Raw genomic sequence first — 24,944 nt, forward strand, 5'->3', positions numbered from 1 at the left:
GTAATATAAAGGAAAAAACTTAAAACATAATATATGTTTTACTACGGAAGTATATTAACTCCTAAATGATTATATATTTCTGTTTTAGATTTTTTAATTTTATAACTAATTTAAAAACAAATTAATTAAATTTAATAAAAAATATACATAACCAATTTTACCATTTCTTTTATTTTTAAAAAAATATATTTATATATTCTCATTTATATATTTTTTTTTTGGTGTTTCAATAATTATTGAAAATCTCTCCCTAATAGATTGTATGAATATATAAATTTATTTAATAACGTTTTAAATTGTTTAATGTGAACACTATTGTTATTATAATGTAAAATATATGCTTAAAAGATATCAGAAAAACATGACTATTATATTGATTAAATATATATTTTACCGTAAAAAAATATATAAAATTATATTGATAAATCGTATTCAAGACATATACAGAAATAATTTTATAATATAATAATATAATGATATCTATATTCTTTTATTTTTTCACTTTTTATATATATATACAATTTTTGTTATATTCGTATCAATAATTTTTTATAACAAAAGAACAAACATTTTATATTAACAATAAAAAAAATAAACCGCGCATCGCGCGGTTATCTCCTAGTTGATATAGAAGTTATAAAGATGTTTTTTATTCAACCCTAGGTACAGGGTATGCAACCAATTGATCGTATATTACCCATGTTTATATTGATTTGAGTTCATATTACAATATCTATGTTTCACTTCCATATTTTCTTTGGAAATACACACACACACACACACACATATATATATATATATATATATATGAATATAGACATGGAAACTTTTCGAATGGTCCGTCTTAGCCTCCACATTTTATATAAGATATAGAAATATGCAATGTTTTTAATTTGTTTCTACGGGCAAAAGGAAATAAAAGCGGGATGTTTTAGTGTGCATGTATGTATGCATATCATAATTGCCTAAGGTGCATGGCATATATATAATATATGTGCATGTACATCATCAACACGCGAATAGGAATGTTTATCGCTCGTGTTTATGCATGCAACGTGGCAAAATATAAGTGGCCGCATAAAGTGGTGAAATGGACGGCTGTGAGTAGGTGAAGTGGATGAGCTGTCACCAATCGAAGGGCTGAGAAGAGGGGACTGTATCCTCCTCTAGCTTTCCTGCGTTTGTTTATTATATATATATATATATAATATTATAATGTATATACAAAGGCGATAGTGACAAATGGCAATGACGAAAACGACATGTTCTTGATGCGTTTTAGGTCCCACGTCACATGGGGGAGTGGACCCTACTTCGCAGTAGAAAGAAAATAAGCTACAGTGTGGGTCCCACACTGTGAAGAACAGGACACGTCATACTAACCAACGATTTCATCTGTTCCCATTAGTTAAAACAATCAGATATCAATGTAATGGACGGATCATTTTTTAAGTGGAGAATCTCTAAAATCCAATGATTAATTTAATTTACATACACAAACGGAAGAATTCATCGTATTAATTTTATTTCGAATTTATTAACGCCATTTTTGTTTTTAATTTCAAATTTGATAATATGATGATTATATTACTAATTTTTGTACGAATTTGGTTTACCATTCATTAAAAATTAACAAAAAAATTGTTTGATTTAAAATAGTAATAACTTCTTTTATTGTTTTTATAAATTGATAACAAGTAAATAAAGAATATATATATATCTCATCGATTCCTTACCACTTCATCAATGTTTTGTCGTTTTTTAATTGCAATGTTAGTTTTGCTATGTTTTTCTATCGGGATACAAATTTATATATAGTTATTTCTTTGTTTTTATTATGTTTTTAATAATGAAAATTTAAATTGTTTGTCTTTCTCGTTTAAAGTACAAAAATGACAACAATATATTCATGACAAAAGCTCTACAATGCATATTTTTTTTATGTTAACTTAACTATAAAATTTTCCAACCTTATAATCATTTTCAGACGTGGAATCGAAATGCATGCAACCTTTTTTTTTACCGTTTTTTAAAAAATACTAATGAAGTGATTTTGGTTTTACATTTACAGTTTAAAATCACGTTAAAAAATGAAAAAAAAAAATAAAGACGGGATATTATTAGGATAAGATAAAGACGAAAATTTAAAATTTAATAATGTGATGGACTATTGCGTCGCGTCATGACGTGAATTGCCTCAAATTCAGACACGGAAAGCTTCTGAGTGTGTCAGAGGGTCTCATCGTGTTTTTGTCAGATTCACCGAAAATCATGCCCCATGCCCCTCCCCTTCACGTACGAGCAAACTCACACGGACGATACTAAAAAGAAAATAAAGCACTTTATTTTTAGATCATAATCATTCCCAATTAAATAAAATATTATTTTAAACTGAAATTTATCAAAAATCTATGTTTTAAATGAAAAAGAATTTGCCTATATGATATAGCGCCAAAATGCACAAACAAATCCATACTTTCCCGTTGTTATTTTTACGTCATAATGTAAATAAGCGATATATATATATATATATATATATATATGAACACATTTTAAATAATGTAACCCTAGTTATAAATATATTTACAATTTTATATTTTAGTTCGTGAAATGGGATATATTTTTTTTTTGTGAATTTTCCTACGTGGAATGTGGAAAATAAATATAAAAAAGGTGGTAAGATATAAAATTGGAGAAAAGTCGTGGTCATTGGAGAAAAGCTGCGGCTAAGGAGAGAAAAAAAACTCTCTCCTCTTTTGATTTTTTTTAGAGAGAGAGAGCCAATCATGTGGCTGTATGCTACGGCTCTTCTTTTTATTTACTTTCCTCTTTTGTCCTTTTCCTTTCTTCGGCCCCATTTGTTTCCGCATCTTTTGTCTTTTTCCATTTCTGCCCCATTCCTTTAGAATTCTCACTTATCGAGCCCCAAAATACAAATTCTTTCAATTCCCCCCCTCGAGCCTATTTTAACTTGCTATTTACTACAATTCGACAATGCTAATTATGCTACTGCTCTTTTCATGTTCTCCATAAGATTTTTTTAGCAGATTGTGTCGTTTATGTTTTATTTAAAATACGACCATTATTGTCTCATATTGTTACATATATGACATCCACTATATATATAACTCGTAAACTATACGAAAATATTGGTTAGTAAAATCATCGAGTACTAAATGAACTGGTAGGTTCTCACGTTTTCATCACAGGTTACAGTCCAAAAACAATACATATACCATCCTTTGATGTCACTTAACATATAATAAATAAAAATAAATATTGTTTTTAATGAACGATTATCTCTACAAATTAATATACTAATGAAATCCTGCTAAGGTATGAGGAAATTATGACGGAATCTTTGCTGAAATTAATTTATTTGATGTACGTAAAACTTGGACGGATTTTTTAGAATCTTTACTATTCAAAGAAACAAAAAATCGAATATATTAACCGTTATATATAATCCTACGTGTCAAATGTATGCATGCATTATCGTATTTTAGTTCTTTGATTTATTTTCTTACTTCGCAATGGGAGAAATTGTTGTATTTTAACCTTTTTGGGTTATTAATTTGTAACGGTAGATAATAGAAAATGGCCGTTAATCTCGAACGTGGAATTTGATTATGTTCCTTAATCCCTCTACTAATGCTTTGATTACAAGAAGCAATAAACGAGAGACCGACCATAATTACAATTTTACCCTAGCTGATTATTCCCGCGCTTATCCAACCCTTCCTTATTTCTTCACCCTTCGATTTCGTTGTTATTTCCAATTTGCCCTCCCTCTGCCTTGCCGTCTCCGTCGAAATCTACCATTTTTTTCGTAGAGTCGTCTGCGCGTCGGCCACCGAATTTTCCGCGAATTCTCATCGGAAATCATTTTCAGGTCCAGTGATCTGCGGCGGAGTACCAGTGGAGAGACGGCGGTTGTTCGTCGGAGAAGAAGCCGCAAGCCTCTTCTCCGCTGAGGAAGTCGTCGTGCTCCTCCGTCTGCTCCGTCTTCACGAACTGGAAGAAATTGCCGCCGGAAACCGCCGCGGGTTCCACCCTTGCGGTGGAGCTGCTCTCCTCGTTCACGATGGCGCTCGAGTCGCTGCTATCGGAAGATCCGGCGTCGGCGATGGCGGCTACGGCTGCGGCGGAGGATGAAGCCGCAACGTGAGGGAGGAGATCGCGTAGGTCGGTGAAGCTCCGGTAGTTGAGATCGGCGGAATGATCAAGGAGCGGAGGAGGAGACGATGGCTCCGTCTGCTCTAGGGTTTTGAGATTCCTCTCCGGCAGCGACATCTCTTCCTCCTTGACCGATGCATCACTCTCCGTCGCACTGTTGTCTTCTTCTCCGTTTATCTTAGCCTTCAGTTTAGCTATCTGAAACCACAAACACATCGATTAGCTCCAGGAACGCATTCTTCGATCTGAAATTCGAATTGGGTTTCCATCGATTTGAGAATATAAACACCTCTTGGAGAAGCGCATCGTTGTCACGGCGGAGAGAGTCGAAGCTGAGGCGGAGGGCGTCGTATTTGCCCTTGAGGACGCCATAGTCCTTCTCGAGCTGCTTCGTCTTCCACCGGGCGCGTCGGTTCTGGAACCAAACCGCCACTTGTCTCGGCTGAAGACCAAGCTCTTGCGCCAGCTTCACTTTCCTCTCCGGTTCGAGCTTGTTCTCTAGCTCGAAGTTCTTCTCCAGAGCCTTTACCTGGTCAACGCTCAATCTCCTCTTCTTCTCCGACAGACCCACGTGGCCGTTTCCCGAGTATTCCTCCCCCATGGCCGCCTCTTCCTCGTAACCCTCAAGCATCGTCTGGTATTCTCTCGCGTACCCTCTCGGACTCTGCTCATCTGCACGCCATAACCAGAACATGAAGTAATTACAAAGTAAGATCAACCCATTTTTCCGTTCTCCAGTAAAACCGGTTCTTTCACTGTCAAATTCATAGTCGAACAGATCACGGGGGCTTTGGGAACTCTGTTGAACTGGGTTCGTGTGGTTATGTAACAGTCAGGATTGTGCAGAAAACAGAGAAAGTGAACGATGAAGAAGATTACGTGGGTGTGTCTGAAAACAGGAAAAGAGAAGAACAAAAGTGGTAAGAACCTGTAGAAGTAGTGGGGCAGACGGAAATCAGACCGCCAACAGAATCTGAGATGCTTAGTCTCTTCATAGCCCAACAGCAATTATTCTTTCTTTTATGACTCAGATGATGATCAGATATCTCTTTGATCTCAAAGCTCTGGTTTTTTTCTCTGGGTCTGTCCCCTAATTAAATTCAGTGTTCATACATTGAACTTATTATATTACAACAAAGATCTGAATTGGGTATCATCAGATCTAACACCGAACACACTTCCACTGTCCTGTTCTTGTTTCTTCTCCTGTGACCCCCTCCACATGAACCCATCAACAAAGAAAAAAGGAAAAAACTTTGACAGAACTTACACTGGAAAAGTGCAGAGAAACAGTTCGAGAAAGTAACAGAGAAGAGCTCTCAACTAAAACGCAACCTAACCCAATAGACCCTTTCGGCAAACATGGAGATTTTATATATACAGAGAATCCGAGAGAGAGAGAGAGAGAGAGAGAGAGAGAGAGAGAGAGAGAGAGATGCTTCGTTTCATGAAGAAGCTGGTTTCACACTTACTCTCCCTTTAAATAAACCCGGCTTGGGTTGAAGAAGGGTTAGAATCTAACTGGGGTTAGGTTGATAAATATAGCTGTTTTTTTGGCAAATGAAATGTACCTAAAATTCAATCCAAATTGCAACCGGGAGGGTCCACCGGCTATAGCCAGTTGCCTCCAGGTCCTTCCGGTATCCCTTTGAGTGAGTCATGAACGGAATGGAGTCGCGCGGCTCGGCTCACTTTTTCGTCAGCTCGACTCAGCTTTTCTTTTTCTCTTTTTTTTTCCACGAAAGAACGGAATCTGCGATACGTCACCGTATCCTCCTCATGATATGAAATTGCAAATGTATCAGAGGTTATTTAATTACCTTTATTTTTAAAAAAAAAATTGACAAACAAACGAACTACGTAAGAAAAGATGCGTCTTCATTTTTTTTAGTAAAGACATGGATAAATTAGACTTTTGGTTCTTGTTTCATTGGGAACAAGCTATAGTATATTTAATATTATACGAATAAAATATATTCTAATTTCAAATAAAATTATCCGTTCAAAGCACTGATTTTAAAAAGGGCAATATGAACGGACTATATCCCAAATCCACATCTTCTCTTCATTTTCTTTCCCTTACAACGATCTTTAGGGGTTTTTGTTACGTATGCCATTTCATCTTTTATGAACATATAAATCCTCAAAACATTTATATGAATTATGCAAATCCATAATTGATAAAAAACAAAATAATCATGGTTTGGTTGAAAACCGATGATGATCTTTAGAAGTTGAGATAGATGATTTTCACCACCACACACAAAAAGAGAAACCCAACAACATCAAATCATATAAATTAATTACTGGTGATTGCAATATATATATATATATATATGGGGTGAAAAAAAGTGACTAGGGATGGACATTTCGGCACGATACCATAGAATCCAACCATACGGAACCGAAAAATGTGGTATCGTTTCCAAAGCGAACCATCCAAAATTTTTGAACGATAATTTTTTAGAAACCGAATTGAACTGAATTTTTAAAAAACTCTAAAACCCTAAAATTCTCTTAAGAAAAACCGAAACGAACCGAATATAAAATAATAACCGATCGATATATTTTTGTAGAAAGTGAAAATTTTCGAACCGAATACCGAAACTTCGCCCCTAGAAAAAAGACATTTTGAACGGTTGAATGAGTTTAGGGTTTGGTTCTTTTGTATTCTCCAAACAAGTTCATGTGTCCTTATCACCTACATTGTTTCCATCTCAAGAGATAAAAACAAAACACGAGCTGTTTCCCAAATCCTTTCTTAGAAATGGACAGTTCCCATTAGGAGAAACCCAAAAGAGAAAAACACAAAAAAAAGGAATCTAAGATATGTAATAATGGCAATGTAAATAATCCACTTATCATTTTAACTCGAAAACTTCTTCCTCTAATGATTGCCCATTATTGTATTTGGAAAATGATGAGGTGGGAAAGAAAAAAGGCGAGATCTTTAGATTTGTGTTTTCAGATTTGTAAAGAAAACGGGGAAAAAAAAAGGATGGATTTTTTTTTTTGGTTGGCGGATCATAACGATGAAATCATTATCCAATCAAAAGGCTTGGAACTAAACTGCTCAAGAAGGCAGTGGAGGAAGATTCTGCGGATTTGCCGACATGTGATATTTTATATATGAGTTCATCGAGGATCATCATTTGGTTTCCAAGGAGATTGGATTTCCTCCTGAAAACGATACGGTATCATTGGAAGATCTCGGACAGAAGATTACCTAGGGAGACTGGAGATTATCCAGAAAGGGAAATATCCCAAATCTTGACACGTCAGCAGCAAAAAAGAAATAGTGAGATCACTGCATGGTCCAATGGATTTGGTTCGTGTATATATACATATATATATATATATATGTACTCTATAACTCAATATATTGATTCGATTGAGCCAACTTTTAGAGTTAAAATTTTAAAACTACCAAAATTGGGAAGAAACTAAGACCCTTGGGGGCCGAAACGATAGAATTTGAAATTAGGTGGAGTAAAATGCAATTAAAAGAAGATGACAACCTCCTTCATAGGCCTACAAATTGGACTATGGCGAGTTCTTGTTGTATTGGCCCATTAACACAAACAATGGGCCTACTGTTGGATCACCACCAATCAATACATAGTATAATGTTTTTATTAATAGATAGATTTACACATGCAACTTGGTTGGATATGGCGCATCTGAACATGGGTATCGATATTATCAAAATATTGATATTATTATTAAATGATATCTCGAAATTTCTTTTGAAAAAAATATATAGGGATCAGAATATAGCCCAAGAAATCGAAGAGAAAACAGGAACATGTATCCATATTTTGTCATCATAATGGGATGAAGACGAGAAATGTTTGGTCGTGTTGGGAGATTACGTGTTCTTAAGAGTTTGTAAAAAAAGATAACACAAACGTTACGATGATGACTCCTTTTGACCGGATCCAAGAGACAACTTTAACTGATTGTGTTGCCTTTTGTTTTTTTTAACTGTTCCACTTGTCATCTCCTACAAGTGGAAATATCTTCTATTCTTATCCAAACTCAAATGCAAGTAAAAGATATAAGAAGAAACGCCCTTATTTAAAAAATAATATCAATTTATTTAATTATTCGATACGGATTATGTATGTGTGTGTGTGTACGAAACGTACGTTTGGGTAAATAAAAGTAATGTATTTCCAAAATGGGAAGATGAAGTTAAAATGAAACAAAGAACATATATATATATATATATGTTGTCTTATTCAGACAAAAAAAAACTGGGGGCGGAAGAACTGCAACTGCAAGTGGAACTTGGTTTTGCCCATCGTTCGAAGCCAACCTAAAATTATAAATTGACCTTTTTATTATTATTATTATTTTGAAGCTTATCTAAAACAATTTGCTCATGCCCTCACTATATTTTATCTCAATTTGTGTTTCGATTTTATGTCCCCCCACATATGATCAATTCACCTCACAACAGCATTTTCTGTAGCTTTAAATCGTTAAAACGACTGTATTCGCCGTCGTTTCGATACAGCAATGATAGGAGAGAAGCGGTTCAACCGTTACCGTTGGATAATCTTTACGTCGATCATAGCCCTACACGTGTCGTTTCTCCTCCGGCAAGCCCATGCGCAGCCCGTGCCGCCGTTAGCACCGGGCGCTTACGGAATGCAGACGAAGTCTGACCCGTCGAAGGCCATCGTCTTCGCCGTCCTCCTCAGTGCCTTCTTCTTGGTCGGAATGCTCTCCGTCTACCTCCGCAACTGCTCGGGGCCCGATCCCAGTTCTGGTGGCGTACACCGCCGCCGTGCCGCCGACTCGTCGAGGCGGAATGGCCTGGAAGACGCCGTCTTGGAGAGCTTCCCGGTCTTTGCTTACTCCTCCGTCAAGGACCGGAAGATCGGATCCGGCGCGCTTCAATGCGCCGTCTGTCTCAGCGAGTTCGAGGAGAAAGAGATACTCAGGCTGATCCCTAAATGCAATCACGTCTTTCACGCCGATTGCATCGACGCCTGGCTGTACTCTCACGCCAATTGCCCTGTTTGCCGAGCCAAACTCGCGCCGGAATCGGAGAAACTCGGCGATGACGAACCTCCAGTAACCGACTCGATCGCCGTCGAGTCAAACAATCCGAATAACTCGGAGGAGACCGGTAGAGTCAGAGATCACATCGCGATCGACATCGACGGCGATCGAACAGGAGATTCCGAGGCGATCGACGCCGCAATGAAACGCGAAAAGCGGCGGAGGTCGGGAATCGGCGGAAAGTTCCCCCGGTCGAACTCGACGGGTCACTCTCTAGGACAACTCAGGGAAACCACGGAGAGATATACGCTGCGGTTGCCGGAGGACGTGAGGAAGCGGATAATGGCAGCGAGTGGCCGGAGACTAAAGCGGACGAGGAGCTACGACGGATGTGCTTCGGCGGCGGAGGATGGAAGCACGAGAAGAGGTCGCCGGATCGGCGGGGAGGGGAGCGGCGGCAGAGGCATAGGTTATGGAGTCGGGTCGGGTGAAAGATATGAACGGGTCAATTGGAGGGACCGATGTGGATTGTCGGTCCCAAAGATGTGCGCCGTTAGATCACGGAACGATAACGGTGAAGTGATCGTATGGGTGCAAGCTGATGGCCCGCTAAAATGACGCCGTTAGTTGCCGAACTTAGCGTTTGTTACTGTTAGGGTTCATTGATTATCGGTTTAATTAATATAATTTTGGTTAGAAAGCCGTTGTAAATCATTTCAATTTTTCCCCCTCGTATGTGTTTGTTGATGTATCCATGTTCGTGTACTAACAACATTATAACTAAAAATAAATAAATATTCCATGTTTTCGATCAATATTCGTTTACGAAATAAGTAAATTATGGTGAAATATTTGGTGGTACCATTGGAAAAGTTATCTACCATGAAAAATTTTAATGCAAGCATTGGATCATCGAGACCCGACATACCTAATTTTCTATTATTAAGGATCCTATGATTTCTTTAATCTTATCATATATTTATTCAAATTTCATATTTTTTATATAAGTTTATAATACCCTTTAATACATGGTTCTCACTTCAGAATAAGCCTGTTTAAATCATTTTCATTTATAAAGTATTCTATTTCTTTGGCCCCTAAGAATGACACTTGACGGTTAAATCATTGTACGATGGCCCCTTGTAAAATTATAGAAATATTATATGGGTTGATTTTTTTTTACATTTCTATGAATATTTGGTATGGGGTAAAAACAATTTGGAAAGTTTTCACTAAAAAAAGAGAATGATTCTCCATATATATATATATATATATATATATATATATATATATATATATATACATGTCATGTCGGACAAAGATTGAAATAAATAACACAGGTTACCTTTCTTGACCAAAAAAATTAAAAATTGCATCAATTCCTAACACAAGGTCTGATATCTTCATCCAAACCTCCATTATCATATTTCCAATTGACGATCCACTGTACAAAATCAATAGCCCAAAAAGAAAACCCTAAACAAAAGAAAGAAACCTCCTTGACCAAAATAATATACAGAGAAAAGATTCAATCGATGGGAAAGATCGCAAGTTTCTCAGATCTTCTTGGAAGAATCAAAGACAGAGCTTCTCAGAGCAAAGCCGCCTTGGTCTCAAACCCTAAAACACTCTCTTTCCACTTACCCGTCCTCCGAGCCACCACCCACGACCCATCCACGCCGCCGCATCACAGCCACGTCGCCGCCGTACTCTCCGCAGGAAACGGGTCACGTGTCACGGCGGCCGCGGCGGTAGAGGCGGTGATGGACCGGCTCCACACCACGGGCGACGCGTCGGTGGCTCTCAAGTGCCTAATCATCGTCCACGAAGTGGCGAGGCACGGCGGATTCATTCTACAGGACCAGCTCTCGGTTTTCCCAGCGACCGGTGGCCGGAATTATCTGAAGCTTTCCGGCTTCCGGGACGAGAAGTCGCCGTTGATGTGGGAGCTCTCTTATTGGGTCCGGTGGTAAGTATAATCAACAAAAACCCACTTTTATATATCGATCATGTCGATTTACTTCTAGTGGATTCAGACATGGGTTCTGATCAAAACTTGAAATTTAAACTTCTGTCTGATTAAACGGCACAGACCCAGATTTTTTTTATTTACATTTTGTGTTTTTTTTTCCATGAATCGATGTCGTATAATCCATTTAAATAAATCCAGAAACTGATTCAATAATTGAAAAGATGATTCGAGAAAGCTGTTGCCCGATGGTTATTGACTTTGAAGAACCTGACAACTGCTGAGAACTTAACACGTGCCTCAGACATTATCATGTTTTATGAAAACGACAAATTGTTATGTCATTTAAGATACTGAATTTTAATAAAATTAGGAATATGTAAAGATCAATTTTTTTTGGTAAAATTATATTTATATTTTGTAGGTACGCTCTGTACCTGGAACAGCTCTTGTCGAGCTGCCGAATTCTGGGATTCTTCCTGTCTTCAACGTCGAGCGCTGCCCAGAGAGACGACGAAGACGAGAAACTCTCGTCTCTCTCGAACACGGACATTCTCGGAGAGATCGACGCGCTCGTTTGTCTTCTCGAAGTTGCCTGTAAAATCCCAGATCTGACCTTACCTCAGGGCAAAAACCTCGCCGAGGAAATCACCAGATTCGTCGGCGAGGACTGCATCTCGTCGATCGACAAGCTCTTCAGCAGAATCAACGAGTTCAGACAGAGATCGAGCGACATAGGCTTCGGAGACTCGGTCGAACTGGTCTGTGCTTTGAAACGGATCGAGAGTTCCAGAGAGAAGTTATCTGGGATCTGTTGCGGGAAGAGAGTTTGTGTCGATGGCTTCTTCTGGGATTTGGTGAGCGAGGTGAAGGGCATGGTTGGTGAATTCGGAATGGATTATGGGCAAAATGGTAAAATGATTGTTAATGTAGGCAAGAGAGGGTTGGCCCGCATGGGTACCCAGTCGGCCCGGTTCAGTGACCGGGTTATTCCGGGTTATGTAGATTCGGTTCGTTTTAATCACCAACATTTTTTGCTATAGTTCGGTTTGATTTTCCGGTTTTCGCTCCAATTCATAGTTTTTTTTTGTAATTAAAATAAAGAAATGAGTTACAAAGTGGAATGCGAGTTTCGGTCCATTTATTTATTTTTGTTAAAGAATATCAAACCGATTTTATTGAAAAAAAAGGTTGGTTTTTACATTAGGGGCCCAATCACAAGATATAAGTGTCATAGTAATATATGTAAAACACCAAAACGATCATCATCCGCGTTTAAAACAACATAAAAAAAAAACAAAACAAAATGTATAAATATGAAATTAACAAAAAAGAAACAGATCTCATACAAACCATGATCGAGAGCAGCCTCCATGCACGTACGGTACCATTCCAAATCTAGGCCAAAACGACGGCGTACAAGGCACCGGCAATGGCGGTGCCAACGAAGAAAGCCTTGTTAGCCCAGGCGGCCGAGGCAGGCGGCGAGGCATCTGCTGCTGGTCCCGGAGCCGGAGCGCCGGAGGGTCCTCCGGTTGGAGACTGTACCTTCGGCGGAGAAGCCACCGGAGACGACGAAGGCGGCGAGGAGGAAGGGGTATTGGTCGGAGACGGAGCGGGCTCGTTCACCGGAACAGGTGGTGTAGCCATCGGAGGAGGTGTGACCACCGTGGGAGGAGTCGCCGGCGGTGGGAGAACCACCGTAGGTGCAGGCGCCGGAGCCTGGGCGAGACATGACGTGGCCAATAGACCCATGAAGACAAGAGCTTGCAGAACTCGAGGACTCATTGTCTCTTGTCTGAAAATGGATGAAGAGCAGAAGCAGAAAACTGAGACACTCTTGTTTTGTCTTCGCAGGTGGTGTTGAAGGAGACGATGGACGACTATATATATACAAGACGGTGGGGCTAATAATAAATATTTAAATTTAATTTTTAAAATAAGATTACGGGGATTTGTTTAATATGAAAAACCATCATCATGCAAAGCACATATACATGACAACCGTCTTTGCCAATTCTTGTGGATAATTTTCCCCTTTTTCGTTCATTCGTTTTATTTATTTATTTATTTTTCTTGTCGTGTTTTGAACGATGAAGTATTCTTGAAGAATCAGCTACGAGGAGGTGTACCAAACGGAAACACATCAAGATGACACGTGTCATATTTGAACGAGATTTTACTTAACCGTCTGGTTTACCGCGTTAATAGAAACATCAGGATGACTTTTAGTAACCGGATCAAAGCGTCGTCGTTTTGAACTGTGACGTGCGATGAGGTCAATATTCCGCAAAAAAAAAATATTATAAACTCGCCGAAATATTTTATTTATGGTACGAAAAAATCCCCTAAATTTTTAAGCTTGAAAACTGCATTTTAGTATGTTGAGTTGATTTCGGTAGACGCTAGAAAAAAAAATGTTTTTCTAAAATAAAAAATATTCAATCGCACACACTCGATAAGACGATAACAATCGTAATAAATACTTTAATTTATATTATACATAAAATAATATAAAAAGATGGAGCTGGGCATAAGCTGTCAATAATAATTATAATAGAGTGAAAATCATTTTTAGGATATGTTTGCAGCCGTTATCCTAAGCTGTAAGATTTTAATAAAATCATAAATAATTATGTAGAAAATGATGTTATGGGTAATTTCTATAAATTAAATGAGAGATTAGCATCAAATGGAGAAGTTGGAGTCGTCAAGTCTTTAAGAAAACATGAATGCCTCAACGGCCAAAGACTTGGTTCCCACTAACTACTACGACCCTCTCCCTCCACCCATACGAAGCAGTCAAATAACGCGTATTACAAAAACATTTTAATTTTAATTTTAATTTAATTTATTTAATACAACATCAAAATCTAATTTTGTTCTTTTTTTTCGTCTTTACCGTACATAAATCGAATTAAAAAAAAGAGTGTTTTTTGGGAAACGCATACTAGGGGTCGGCGTTTTGAAAAACGGTTCGGGTTCGGGACGGGAAGGGATCAGTTCGGTTCTTTCAGTTTTAAAAAATAGGTACCAATCGGTTTTTATATTATATTTGGTTCGGTTCAGTTTCGGTATCGATTCGGTTCTGTTCCGGATTTTATTAAAAAAATAATAGATTTCTTTTAAAAATATTCGGTTTTTCGGGATTTTTAAAGTTCGGTTCGGTTCCGGAAAAATTCGGTTCTCTAAAAATGATACCGTTCGGGAATTAAGAACGGTTTCGAGTCCGGAAAAATACCGTTTTTTCGGTTCGGTTCGGTCCGATCCGGTTTTGGAGAACCCAACCGAAACGTCCAGTGCTAACGCATACACTATTTAAATGGGCCTTAGTAGGCCCATTAGTCTTTTTTGGGATTAGGGCTTATATTGGATTATGATTCGGGGGAAAGAGAAACGTCAACCGGTCAAAGCTGACTAAAATCTCTCCTTGGCGCTTAAAAAAGGGTAATAATTTTTCACGGCTTGTCACCGCTCTCCCCGGTAAACCCGTCCGCATTTTACATCCGCATTTTACATCCCAAAGTGTCCCAAGTGACAATTAAGAAGAACGATTAAAAAAAAAGAGAGGAGAGAAACGCGAAGGTGAGGAAACCGTACTTGCGAAATTCAAAGTCCTTGGTATAGAGCTCAGGTGAGAGAGCTGGCGATTGCCCCCACGCGCTGATAGCGTTCAGGAAGAGAAGCTTCTCGAACAATGGAGCTGTCGAAGGGAGAGATCCAAGCGAAGACGGAGGCCGAGGTGAAGGATCAGAATCCGAATCCGCCGCTGAGCGCCGATCCGAAGGCGGTGGATCAGGGACCGAAGGGCGGCGAGGATGCGAGCACCGTGATTTCCTTGTCCGAAGAATCTGGGGCTCCTGTCGGAATTGAGACACAGGGAGGTCAAACGGCGGGGCAAGCGCCGACTCGTTCGGCGTCAGGATCGAGGAAATCGGTCCACTGGAGCCCCGAGTTGGTGAGCGAGTCTCCGGCGCCGGATCATAAGGGCGTTTCGTCCTCCTCCTCCGATGGATCTAATCCGTACATCGCTCGTTCTCCGGTCGATACGTCGGCTAACTCGTTCAAAGGTAGTGTGTCAATGGCGTCTGTTTTCGGTCCGTTCATCTGAGGCGTGTATGAGCGTTGTCTCTTTGAATTGGATCAGATAGGATGGAGTCTGTGAAAGGAGTGCTGGGGAGATGGGGAAGGAGGGTGGGTGAAGCGGCGAAGAAGGCTGAGGACCTGGCCGGGAACACCTGGCAACATTGTGAGTTTCTGATGCCCTAATCTCATCTGAATCTGTTTCTTTGTACTGTTTACCAAGTTTGCAAACATTTGGTGGGTTGTTATGGAAGTAAACAAGAAGTTGGAACGAGATGTTCATCCTGAACAGATTTTCTTGCATCATGGAATTGTGAATTAACCCCTTTTGAACGAGGATAATCGTGTCTCATTGTAGATGTGATTCTATCCAAATTCGCTGGGCATTGTACTCTAGCGGTTTGTGTTTTGAGGTTTGGGTAAAGGGCAATCATGATGGTGTGCAACAATTGGCGATGCAGTCACTAGCTCCTTGGTTGCTAATTCCTCGAGATGTTTTGCATCCAAGAATTGCCAATTGAGTGGAGCAAAGCATTTCGGGTTAAATGAAAAAATTGAGATTTAGGAGAAAACAAGGGATCTGACAGATTGGGGAAATTATGCAATCTAACCAATGTTTAGTTTACCTTGTCTTTGTGTCTTCTCTTCCTCATTTTTCTACCTTAATTGAAGCTCTCTTCCCCTTCATTTAGTTAGCTATTTTATTCCTGAGAGTAGCTGCCTCTCTCACTGACTTATCTCTGTGCTGTCTCAATCAGTGAGAACTTCTCCAAGCTTTGCTGATGCTGCCATGGGAAGAATTGCACAGAGTACAAAGGTCCTGGCAGAAGGCGGCTATGAGAAGATTTTCCGACAAACCTTTGAGACAGTGCCGGAGGAGCAACTGCTAAACTCGTATGCATGTTACTTGTCAACATCTGCTGGGCCGGTCATGGGAATTCTATACATATCCACTGCCAAGCTTGCTTACTGTAGTGACAATCCTCTCTCATATAAAAGCGGTGGACAAACTGAATGGAGCTATTATAAGGTATTCTATTCATCTCGGTTCTCAGAAGTTTGTGATTGTTTAAAGACCCAAATTTACCTCTTTATCACGCTGAGATGTTATGACCCGCAACTGTGTCTCAATTTGTATGATTTGCACGATATTCTAGCTGTTCGGTTATACGCTTAGACTCGTTATGATCTACAGAGATTAACATTCTGGACTTGCTCTCATTCAATCGTCGTTCTATATTTAATCTTAAAAGCACTGGCTTTTGCTTCAGCCTTCAGTGTACATCTTTCTTGTGTTGACCCGATACTCCAAGATTTGCGCCATAAGTATAACTACTTTGCTTTCGATCAACTTGCTTCGGCCCCTATTGGTTACTAATGTCTATCTTCTTAAACAGGTTGTCATTCCTCTGCACCAGCTTAAAGCAGTTAACCCTTCAACTAGCAGAGTCAATCCCGCGGAAAAGTATGTCCAGGTAATCTCGGTTGACAACCACGAGTTCTGGTTCATGGGTTTTTTAAACTACGAAGGTGCGGCTACGTCATTGCGAGAAGCCTTGCAATCTGGTACGGTTCAATCAGTGTGAGATTCCCTATCCATTCTTGATATCACATTATTCTCTCGATTCAATCGGAGTATTCGGTTGTCACCCCTTGTTGCCAGTGTTGCAATGCCCAAAGCCACTCTGATATATACACATTTGCTATAGAAACTAGTTGAATCTTAGGGGGCAACAACACATTTTCTTCTGGTCTTAATCTATGTGGTTGTAAGAGAATATTTTGTCCCCCTAAAAAGCTATTTGTTACTCTTTATGTGACACTGCAGAATGTGATATGGCAGCATAATTTTATTTCACAAAAAAACATCAAATATATATCGTTGTTGATGGAAGAGAAGAGAGGCAGACCAATCTATCTCATTTAACATTTCCATGGAAGAGAGACATACATATATATATATATATTGTCTTTCTCATGGAGCCAGAGAAATGTGCAATTTCCCATTATATAAGGAAGATTCATTTATTTGTACCCTTTTTCTGAAGGGCAAATACAATAGGATTCAAAAGAAATAAAGATGAAATCATTAGAGAGAGAGAGAGAGAGAGAGAGAGAGAGAGAGAGAGAGAGAGAATTCAAGGGAGTGAGGGCTAAGGGAAGAAGACCTAACAAAGTTCTGAGAGAGACGCAGAGTAAAAAGTAATGGTAAGGGTCCCCCACTTCTATCCGTAAATTTCTCAACTTCCACTGTTGGACCATGCTTGTGTGCTTGTCTCCTCTCTCTCTCTCTCTCTCTCTCTCTCTCTCCCCCCCACGTTTTTAACCCTTTTTTTTCCTGTTAAATCACGTTATTGATATATTAAACTCTCTCAATACTTGTATTGCATATTGAATCACGACTTTAAAACCCGATTCTGAGGAGTATTTAATAACAGCCATAATCATAAAAAAAGAAACATGTAAATATATATTATATTTTATGTGCATGTGAGACATATATGTACCAGTTTTTTTTTACTCTTTTCTGTTTAATGTATACAATTTCTTTTACATATTTTAATTTAGGGTTTCGTTACAGTACGTATGAGTTAACAAATTCACGTCACTCCAAGCGGTGAATTAGTAATTATAAAAAATAAATAAAGTCCATATGCTTTTATATGTTGCGTGGGTCAGTCCAATCTAACATTAGTTTACTAGTTCAAAAGCCTGTTCCTCTTCCGCATGCGTGAACTCAAATGCTCTTACACTTTCAGTGTGTGTGTATATATATATATTTCTTATATAATAACATAATCCAAAAACAGTGAAATTATTAATTATTTTGTTTGTTTTTAATACATTTGAGTTTAGTTTTACTCTTGAATACTTATGAGGTTGTTTGGTTGCTTTTGTAATCTCGTTACCGAAAAGCTCTGCCATCGTGCACGTGATTGGCACGTGAGTTGGTATATTGTTGGTGGGCTCCTTTTTTTTTTCATTGTTAACGGGGTTTTAATTAAATAAAATCGGAAGGGCATTTTGGGGAATAAAATAATAATAAAGTAAGGGAACGACAACAACACAGTGGATTCCCAAGGCTTCATATGGTCAGAGATTTAGAGAGAGACGTTGACTGGTCGCACAGTCAAAACAAAAAGAAGTGGGCCCACTCCTTCCAACTTCCTTGGCCCATTATTATTTCCCTTCTCCAATCCCCAAAAAAATCTCCACTCCTCTTCCAAAAAAAAAAAAAAAAAAAGGAAATTCACAAGATTAATTCGTGATTTTTTTAAAAAATAAAACCGCAAAAACACTTCGATTCAATGTGAAAAAAAAGTGTGTTCCATTTCAAAATATATACTCCCTCCGTTTCAAAATATTTGTAGTTTTAGTTTATTTTCCATGTTTCAAAATATTTGTCATTCTACATTTCCAAGATAGTTTTTTACAATAGTTTCCAATTTTATCCCTCCCAAATTCCAATAAATTATTAGTGATAACATTATTTTTATCATTAAATAAGGTTATATGTGTCTTTTTCTCTATTTTCTTAAAAAATGTGAAAAATCCTAAAACTACAATTAATCTGAAACGGAGGAGTATTTTTATTAGTCCATTTAATGTTTTTCTTAAACTTCTGTTCGCCATTGTTCTTTTACTCTCACATTTTCCAATCATTTTTTTTTCCTGGTTGATCATGACTTTTCTTTAAAGGAAACCACAAATTTCATGACCCTCCTTTTGGATTAGAGGCTGCGAAGCAATCTCTCTCTCTCTCTCTCATTGGTTACCACTGTAATCTGTACAAGACCCAACTGTCAAATCTTCACTCCTAAAGCTGAAGCATTTTGCTTCAAGCACTCCAATGGGGCTCCTTGTCAATGGCAATGACAGCCTCTGTTCCTTTGGTAATGCATCTTCCCCTTCTGTTCTTCCTCTTCTTCTCATCATTCTTAGACACTTCACAACTCTCTCCTGTTGAGGAAAAAAAAAAAACAAATCCAATGGAAAAGACAGAACCTCTCAATCAATCAAGTTCCAGACAAGTTTCGGTTTTGTCAGCACATTGGTTGCAAATCTGAAGCTGTTTCGAAAAATGTTTTTACCTGTTTCACATGTGTTAGACTATAAATTGCATTCTCTTTGTCAGCATCTTTCATTTCTCCTGTAATTGAGACGGCCATTGCAGCTGCAGCAGCTATCTCACAAGGCCTGTAGTCTAGGAATTCAATTCCTGCATTCAATTTTTCAGCAGCAACCCATTAATCCACCAGGACCGAGCACGTTAAATCGCTACGCAGGAAAGGAAAAAAACGCGTTTTGACGAACAAAAAGGCGTACCTTTAATGGTGTTTAATATGAGTTCTGAAGATCTAGAGATTGAATTCTCGGATGGGTTATCACTGGTTTTGCTCAAGAAATAATCTATGAAGGAGAATGGAGTTAGAGCTTGCAATCTCCAATTCAATGTGTTCAGTACCAAAAGTTCCATCCTTTGTAGCGTTTTAGCCTCAAACAAATACTTGGGATCTCCTACCTGTTTAAACCCATTGGAATTCAACATTAGTTCCCTCGAAAAAAACCCGGAATCAATCCACCTTTCTTTTATGAATTTACAACCACACGAGAAAAAACCGGAATCAATCACACATTGCACCTGCAGATCAATGGATTGAGGTATGTCTGTTTCGTCCAGTTTCGCTGCCAACGATAAGCAAGACACAGCAAGCAATTGGACAGCCCAAGCATTGTCTTTCTACCAAACAGACAAAACATGATCAGCATTGTCTCGGATTTCGACCAATTCACATTAAGCTCTGTGAAGATAACATAATGGCTGAACCGCTGAACTTACTGGCAATTTATAGGAGGACGAGAACCGATCAAAGTAGTTCATGGATAGGCATATGCATCTGGGTCCAAAATGGTAATGATCACAAGCCTGCTTACAAAAATCGACAATGCTGTAAGGTAGGATGAGGAGGAAATATCAAATAAAGCAAGAATTAAAGACAAAGATCCATTTTTTCAAATTGCAATCTATCATGAAGATGGAGAACTATACATCTCATACGAAACGGATTCGACCCATTTAAGCACATCAATCAAATGCACAAATTTGAAGCATTGGATATCATTCCAATCGTTGAAAGGGAAATAGCACCAATGCTTATCATAATCATTAACACCCATTTGCCAAAACCTGAGAATTTCCGACATAAATTGTCTTTCAACTCGACAGAACAACTCAAAGAACCCCATCCTGCTCAAATGGATGGATACACTCATATATCGAAATTTGAGTTTTGAATCAATGACAGCGATGATGATATTGAGTTTGAACACCATTCTTAACGGGTGAACTTGTAATCAGAAGATCAGTAAAAAAAGAACGTAAAATCCAACCTTCCAAATCCAATCCAGAGCTTCGTTTCTAACACACAACTCGAAGTCCCCAGCACGCAATCTGTTAAGGTAATCATTTCCGGGCAGGAATTCAGTCTCTCTCTCCAACATTTCTCTGATTCTGTCTTCGCCCAGCAACGATGGAAAACCCATCAACGGAATTGATCCGGTGAAGTCGAAGCTGTCGTCTTTACTAAAGATTTCATGGCTGAACTTTACAGAAGAGTCGACATCAACGTCGTCGGCGTCGTCACTGCGACATGTCTCGCTGGTTTCTCGACAGACAAGATTCTTCGCCATGGATACTCTCTTCTCGTCTCTTACTATTGGGTCTCAGAGGTTTCTGACAATGGCGAAGTGAAAACCCAATACGCAGGAGTCACCAAGATGAGAGCTTTCAGAGGAAGAGGTTCTCTCTCGGAGATGTGTTTTACATGGCGAGCGAGAGAGAGAGAGAGAGAGGTTTATGCAGAAGAGTGTGCGTGCGTGTTTGTGTATTTTAGGGTAGAGAAGGGAGGAAGAGAGTCCAAAAGGCTGAGATACGTAGAATCTGGATTAAGGGAATTTCAAGGGGGATATTAAACAAGTGTAATTAACAATTTAATCATTCGATTAATTCGAAGAAAACTTGAAGAATTAAGAGAATGCACATATGAGTTAAAAATGTAACACCCACCTCTTTAATTTCTCATATCGTAATCTTTGATTTTTGCATTAAAATAATTATATTAATCTTTAGTTTACGATCATCTGAGCTGAGCTGGCTCCCTTCTATGGAAAGTTCGGATATGACACTGGCTTTCACAGCAATTACACTTTTACCCCTACAACCAAATGATCCGTGTTCCTTCATCACCCACCGGTCAAATCTAATTATCTAACTCATGGATCATAAAAATAAATAAATAAATAAATAAATATTTATAAAAAAAAACATGCGCTTCAAACTTTATTATGCCATGAGAGTTTTGTCTTTGTCTCCCACCCCAAGACGTCCTCTATTGCACCGAAAGCAAAACACAATTTATCCAAAGAAAGAGAGCATGCATATATAAAGGTTACGATCCATTCTCATTCTCTTTTTATAACAATTATCATAATCATCTTATTGTATTTTTACCATGTTTTTCAACGTTACCGAGACCACATTTTATTTGCATGCAAATTGTTATGTGTACTATTAATTTTGAATCTTTTGGCTTTGGATCAGTAGAGTTGATGTATATATGTGTGTGTGTATATATGACAAATACCATTATAATTACATGGGCCTTTACTCATAGAAACTTCATTAGGCCTAATCTTACAGATAATTGAAGCCCATTATATTTAATTGGGCCTTTTCTAAAGCCCAATAGGTGAAACCCTAGGCCTTCCTTTCTTATAAATGGAGTGTTTTGGCACCTCTCTCGCAGCTCAGTGTCCAGTTTGCGACCCTAGGAAAATGGAGCTTTGCACGTCTCAAGCCATCAGCCATCTTCCTCGGAGCAAAAGCCGCCGTGGGTTTATTCTCTCCGGGAATGCTGTTAATCTCCTCCGCGGCAGAGCCTCGTTTCCAATCAGGCGGAATACGGTTTCCCTTGGTTTACGATCCCGTACGAGAACTGTCTAACCTAGGTTTCATTTTTTTTGCTTTGCTTTGCAATTTTTGATTCAGTAATTGTAATTGACGAATTTGGGTCGTGTGGGTACTGGATAGTTCCCGTTGATAGGGATTAGTGTTATTGATCTGAATACTCGACGAGTTTTTTCTCAATGGTTTAACCGATAAATGTTCGTTGTTTGTTTGCTGGTATCCATGGATATGTTCTCGTCTGTTTTGACTGGTTTAATTGGATCCAATTTTATGATGTGTTTGGTTGTGGCTTCTGAGCAAGAAACCCTAACGTAGTGTTTGTTTGTTGTCCGATTGGGAAGGCATCTTGCGTTGTAAGGGCTCGTTTACCGGAGAAACAATATCCGAGGAAGCATCAACTGGAGAGAAATGTGATGGAGCAGTTGCAGTGGAAGACGTTTCACCCGTGGAGAAAAGTGTGACCAGTGAACTAGAATTGGCCGAAGATAGTTCTCAAGCGGAGTCCTCTGAGGACGAGCAGACACAGTCGATTGAGTTCTTGGACAAGGTAAAGGTATTTCATGACATGTTTAGATTTTGTATGTTGTAGTTTTGGGAAACACTGGACTGAGTATATAATCTTGCATCAATGTCTTGTCTGCTTTGTCGGTGATTATGTTAGGTAGTGAAAAGATATCATTGTTTTGAAGGTTTCTGGTTTTCAAAGGGGTGAAAAGCTTGAGACTTTAAGCGGTGTAGTATTTCTAATGGTAGAAACTTAAATTCTTTGATTCATATGTGTATGCACAAGTTCGGATATAATGTATTGGTTGCTATGATGATTCCTTTATCAGGTTGAAAGTGTTCTTAGAATGCTTAATGAACGCTCGACCTTTGTGTCGAACCTGAGCGGTTACCTGAGCAACCTTGTGGTGATATGCTTGTGTCAACAGCTGCTATTCATATCAGTCTCTATTTGGCATTTCAACTTTAGCCTTTTCTTCAGCGATATTCATTTCAATCTTTTGAGGTTTCAGTTGTCGGATTTTTACTCAACCTTTCCCCTTTTGTCATCTTGCACTCTGTCCAGAAATTTGTTGCCATGATGATTATAAAGAATACCTAAAGAAAGCGCATTTGTGCTTAGTGAATCATCAACGAAATGTTGATCTGAGCGGTTACCTGAGCAACAAAATGTATTTTTCGGATTACTTCAATAGTTTGGCATGTTTTGCTTCTCTTTTAGATTCATTTCAAAGTTCCCTTTAGTTTTTTATTTGACATGCGTTTTCCATCCATCTGCTGAATCTTTTGAAACTTTGCTTTCATATATATGATTCCATTGTAAAGTTCTATTATCCCCCTCGGATCTTATCATTATCCGCTTAATACGTGTTCTACCATTTTACTATGTTATTGATGATATCCTTTCTTAATGCATCAGCTCGATTCTGAGAATACCTATCCAATACTGCTATATGGGAGTGGGGCATTGGTCGTGCTGTATTTGGCATCTGCTGTTATTGGCTCCGTGGAATCAATTCCTCTGGTGGGTTCTTCTCAAATTTTTTTTGCTTAGGATGAATTTCAGAGTAGTTGCATGTAGCTATTATCCATATTGTAAATCGCTTCCCCGTTTGATGTTTCAGTTACCAAAGCTGTTGGAGGTGGTGGGTCTTGGATACACGCTTTGGTTCACCACCCGTTACGTGTTATTCAAGGTAGGGCTAATGTTCGAATTCATCTCATATCAGAGCTTGCTATACCGGTAGCAAAAGGTTTCGCCCCTACCCTTGTTTTGACTGTTGTAACGTTAATGCAGAAAAACAGACAAGAACTCAGTGCAAAGATTGAAGAAATTAAACAGCAAGTCCTTGGATCCGACAGTGACCGATGATGGTGACTAAAGTTCTTTTGAAGGTTTTGAACTGCCTCGTTGTTTTGTTCGAGCTCTGTACAAAAATCTCTCCGACAGATTTAGATGCGATCTGTAAGAAGATAACATAGAAAAAGTCTGGAAATGCAAAAAGAAATATATATATATATATATATATATATATATACATATACGTATATATGTATGTTTGATGGGCTTGGTGATACGCAAAAGGCAGACCTGAGGAATAACCTCAACCATCCGAGGAAAAGGGCTCAACATTCGAAAAGATTTGGTCAAATTCTCCAACTTGCCAAAGAAATTCACGATGTTGTTGTCGTGTTGGATGAGGTAATGTCATGCATAATGCATGCACGTGTGGGCTTATTATTGGGATCGGCTGGTTTGGGTACGATGCTTCGTCGCAGTTATTGATGACGTTTCTCTACTCCGCTTCATTGCAATTTGGCTCATGTCATGTCATATCGAATGCAATTTGTAAACAAGAGACTAACGCAGAAGCCTTGTCCGTGTGAGACCCACATCTTTAAATGACGTTATTGGCAAATTTACCACTAAAGTTTACAACTTTCAAGGATTACGGCAGACCTTTATTCATATTGTGCCCTTTACTATTGGGATCTGCTGTTTTAGGTACGATGCTTCGTCGCAGTTATTGATGACGTTTCTCTACTCCGCTTCATTGCAATTTGGCTCATGTCATGTCATATCGAATGCAATTTGTAAACAAGAGACTAACGCAGAAGCCTTGTCCGTGTGAGACCCACATCTTTAAATGACGTTATTGGCAAATTTACCACTAAAGTTTACAACTTTCAAGGATTACGGCAGACCTTTATTCATATTGTGCCCTTTACTATAAT

The 24,944-nt window shown here is 38.7% G+C and overlaps 7 protein-coding genes across 7 annotated transcripts; 4 read left to right on the plus strand and 3 right to left on the minus strand.

Annotated features, from left to right (window-relative positions):
- Nucleotides 1-3,604: 3,604 nt before the first annotated feature.
- LOC104824901 (homeobox-leucine zipper protein ATHB-6) lies at nucleotides 3,605-5,615 on the minus strand. The gene is made up of 3 exons (XM_010557094.2): nucleotides 5,105-5,615; nucleotides 4,466-4,848; nucleotides 3,605-4,374 (listed from the first exon to the last, which is right to left on the minus strand). Exons 1-3 carry the CDS (start codon nucleotides 5,169-5,171, stop codon nucleotides 3,889-3,891), a joined length of 936 nt encoding a protein of 311 aa, XP_010555396.1. The 5' UTR covers nucleotides 5,172-5,615; the 3' UTR covers nucleotides 3,605-3,888.
- Nucleotides 5,616-8,410: 2,795 nt separating this feature from the next.
- On the plus strand, nucleotides 8,411-10,001 carry LOC104824902 (RING-H2 finger protein ATL32). The gene has a single exon (XM_010557095.1). The coding sequence runs from the start codon at nucleotides 8,698-8,700 to the stop codon at nucleotides 9,802-9,804; it is 1,107 nt and encodes a 368-aa protein (XP_010555397.1). The 5' UTR covers nucleotides 8,411-8,697; the 3' UTR covers nucleotides 9,805-10,001.
- Nucleotides 10,002-10,493: 492 nt separating this feature from the next.
- LOC104824904 (putative clathrin assembly protein At4g40080) lies at nucleotides 10,494-12,452 on the plus strand. The gene is made up of 2 exons (XM_010557097.1): nucleotides 10,494-11,155; nucleotides 11,580-12,452. The coding sequence occupies exons 1-2, from the start codon at nucleotides 10,722-10,724 to the stop codon at nucleotides 12,196-12,198; spliced, it is 1,053 nt and encodes a 350-aa protein (XP_010555399.1). The 5' UTR covers nucleotides 10,494-10,721; the 3' UTR covers nucleotides 12,199-12,452.
- LOC104824903 (classical arabinogalactan protein 2-like) lies at nucleotides 12,343-13,060 on the minus strand. Its single transcript, XM_010557096.2, has one exon. The coding sequence runs from the start codon at nucleotides 12,941-12,943 to the stop codon at nucleotides 12,554-12,556; it is 390 nt and encodes a 129-aa protein (XP_010555398.1). The 5' UTR covers nucleotides 12,944-13,060; the 3' UTR covers nucleotides 12,343-12,553.
- A 1,627-nt stretch (nucleotides 13,061-14,687) lies between these two features.
- On the plus strand, nucleotides 14,688-17,060 carry LOC104824905 (GLABRA2 expression modulator-like). Its single transcript, XM_010557098.1, has 4 exons — nucleotides 14,688-15,225; nucleotides 15,303-15,404; nucleotides 15,997-16,268; nucleotides 16,636-17,060. Exons 1-4 carry the CDS (start codon nucleotides 14,853-14,855, stop codon nucleotides 16,822-16,824), a joined length of 936 nt encoding a protein of 311 aa, XP_010555400.1. The 5' UTR covers nucleotides 14,688-14,852; the 3' UTR covers nucleotides 16,825-17,060.
- Nucleotides 17,061-18,810: 1,750 nt separating this feature from the next.
- Nucleotides 18,811-21,146, minus strand: LOC104824906 (cyclin-D2-1-like). Its single transcript, XM_010557099.2, has 6 exons — nucleotides 20,630-21,146; nucleotides 20,079-20,165; nucleotides 19,881-19,979; nucleotides 19,565-19,760; nucleotides 19,330-19,457; nucleotides 18,811-19,198 (listed from the first exon to the last, which is right to left on the minus strand). Exons 1-6 carry the CDS (start codon nucleotides 20,927-20,929, stop codon nucleotides 19,004-19,006), a joined length of 1,005 nt encoding a protein of 334 aa, XP_010555401.1. The 5' UTR covers nucleotides 20,930-21,146; the 3' UTR covers nucleotides 18,811-19,003.
- Nucleotides 21,147-22,053: 907 nt separating this feature from the next.
- LOC104824907 (protein CURVATURE THYLAKOID 1D, chloroplastic-like) lies at nucleotides 22,054-24,508 on the plus strand. Its single transcript, XM_010557100.1, has 5 exons — nucleotides 22,054-22,224; nucleotides 22,547-22,752; nucleotides 23,629-23,733; nucleotides 23,834-23,905; nucleotides 24,007-24,508. The coding sequence occupies exons 1-5, from the start codon at nucleotides 22,074-22,076 to the stop codon at nucleotides 24,079-24,081; spliced, it is 609 nt and encodes a 202-aa protein (XP_010555402.1). The 5' UTR covers nucleotides 22,054-22,073; the 3' UTR covers nucleotides 24,082-24,508.
- The last annotated feature ends 436 nt before the right edge of the window (nucleotides 24,509-24,944 follow it).

Source organism: Tarenaya hassleriana, unplaced genomic scaffold, assembly GCF_000463585.1.
Source record: "Tarenaya hassleriana unplaced genomic scaffold, ASM46358v1 Cleome41, whole genome shotgun sequence".
Classification (NCBI taxonomy): Eukaryota; Viridiplantae; Streptophyta; class Magnoliopsida; order Brassicales; family Cleomaceae; genus Tarenaya; species Tarenaya hassleriana.

Excerpts from the sequence above, each read along its gene's own strand:
- LOC104824902 (XM_010557095.1), top strand. The coding sequence starts at position 8,698 with ATGATAGGAGAGAAGCGGTTCAACCGTTACCGTTGGATAATCTTTACG.
- LOC104824906 (XM_010557099.2), bottom strand. The coding sequence starts at position 20,929 with ATGGCGAAGAATCTTGTCTGTCGAGAAACCAGCGAGACATGTCGCAGT. Across the intron at positions 19,980-20,078 it reads CGTCCTCCTATAAATTGCCA|AAAGACAATGCTTGGGCTGT; the intron begins GTAAGTTCAGCG and ends TCTGTTTGGTAG. Across the intron at positions 19,761-19,880 it reads CTCAATCCATTGATCTGCAG|GTAGGAGATCCCAAGTATTT; the intron begins GTGCAATGTGTG and ends GGGTTTAAACAG.
- LOC104824904 (XM_010557097.1), top strand. The coding sequence starts at position 10,722 with ATGGGAAAGATCGCAAGTTTCTCAGATCTTCTTGGAAGAATCAAAGAC. Across the intron at positions 11,156-11,579 it reads CTCTCTTATTGGGTCCGGTG|GTACGCTCTGTACCTGGAAC; the intron begins GTAAGTATAATC and ends TATATTTTGTAG.
- LOC104824903 (XM_010557096.2), bottom strand. The coding sequence starts at position 12,943 with ATGAGTCCTCGAGTTCTGCAAGCTCTTGTCTTCATGGGTCTATTGGCC.
- LOC104824901 (XM_010557094.2), bottom strand. The coding sequence starts at position 5,171 with ATGAAGAGACTAAGCATCTCAGATTCTGTTGGCGGTCTGATTTCCGTC. Across the intron at positions 4,849-5,104 it reads CTGCCCCACTACTTCTACAG|ATGAGCAGAGTCCGAGAGGG; the intron begins GTTCTTACCACT and ends TATGGCGTGCAG. Across the intron at positions 4,375-4,465 it reads ACGATGCGCTTCTCCAAGAG|ATAGCTAAACTGAAGGCTAA; the intron begins GTGTTTATATTC and ends TTGTGGTTTCAG.
- LOC104824907 (XM_010557100.1), top strand. The coding sequence starts at position 22,074 with ATGGAGCTTTGCACGTCTCAAGCCATCAGCCATCTTCCTCGGAGCAAA. Across the intron at positions 22,225-22,546 it reads TTCCCTTGGTTTACGATCCC|GCATCTTGCGTTGTAAGGGC; the intron begins GTACGAGAACTG and ends CCGATTGGGAAG. Across the intron at positions 22,753-23,628 it reads CGATTGAGTTCTTGGACAAG|CTCGATTCTGAGAATACCTA; the intron begins GTAAAGGTATTT and ends TTAATGCATCAG.
- LOC104824905 (XM_010557098.1), top strand. The coding sequence starts at position 14,853 with ATGGAGCTGTCGAAGGGAGAGATCCAAGCGAAGACGGAGGCCGAGGTG. Across the intron at positions 15,226-15,302 it reads GTCGGCTAACTCGTTCAAAG|ATAGGATGGAGTCTGTGAAA; the intron begins GTAGTGTGTCAA and ends GAATTGGATCAG. Across the intron at positions 15,405-15,996 it reads CGGGAACACCTGGCAACATT|TGAGAACTTCTCCAAGCTTT; the intron begins GTGAGTTTCTGA and ends TGTCTCAATCAG.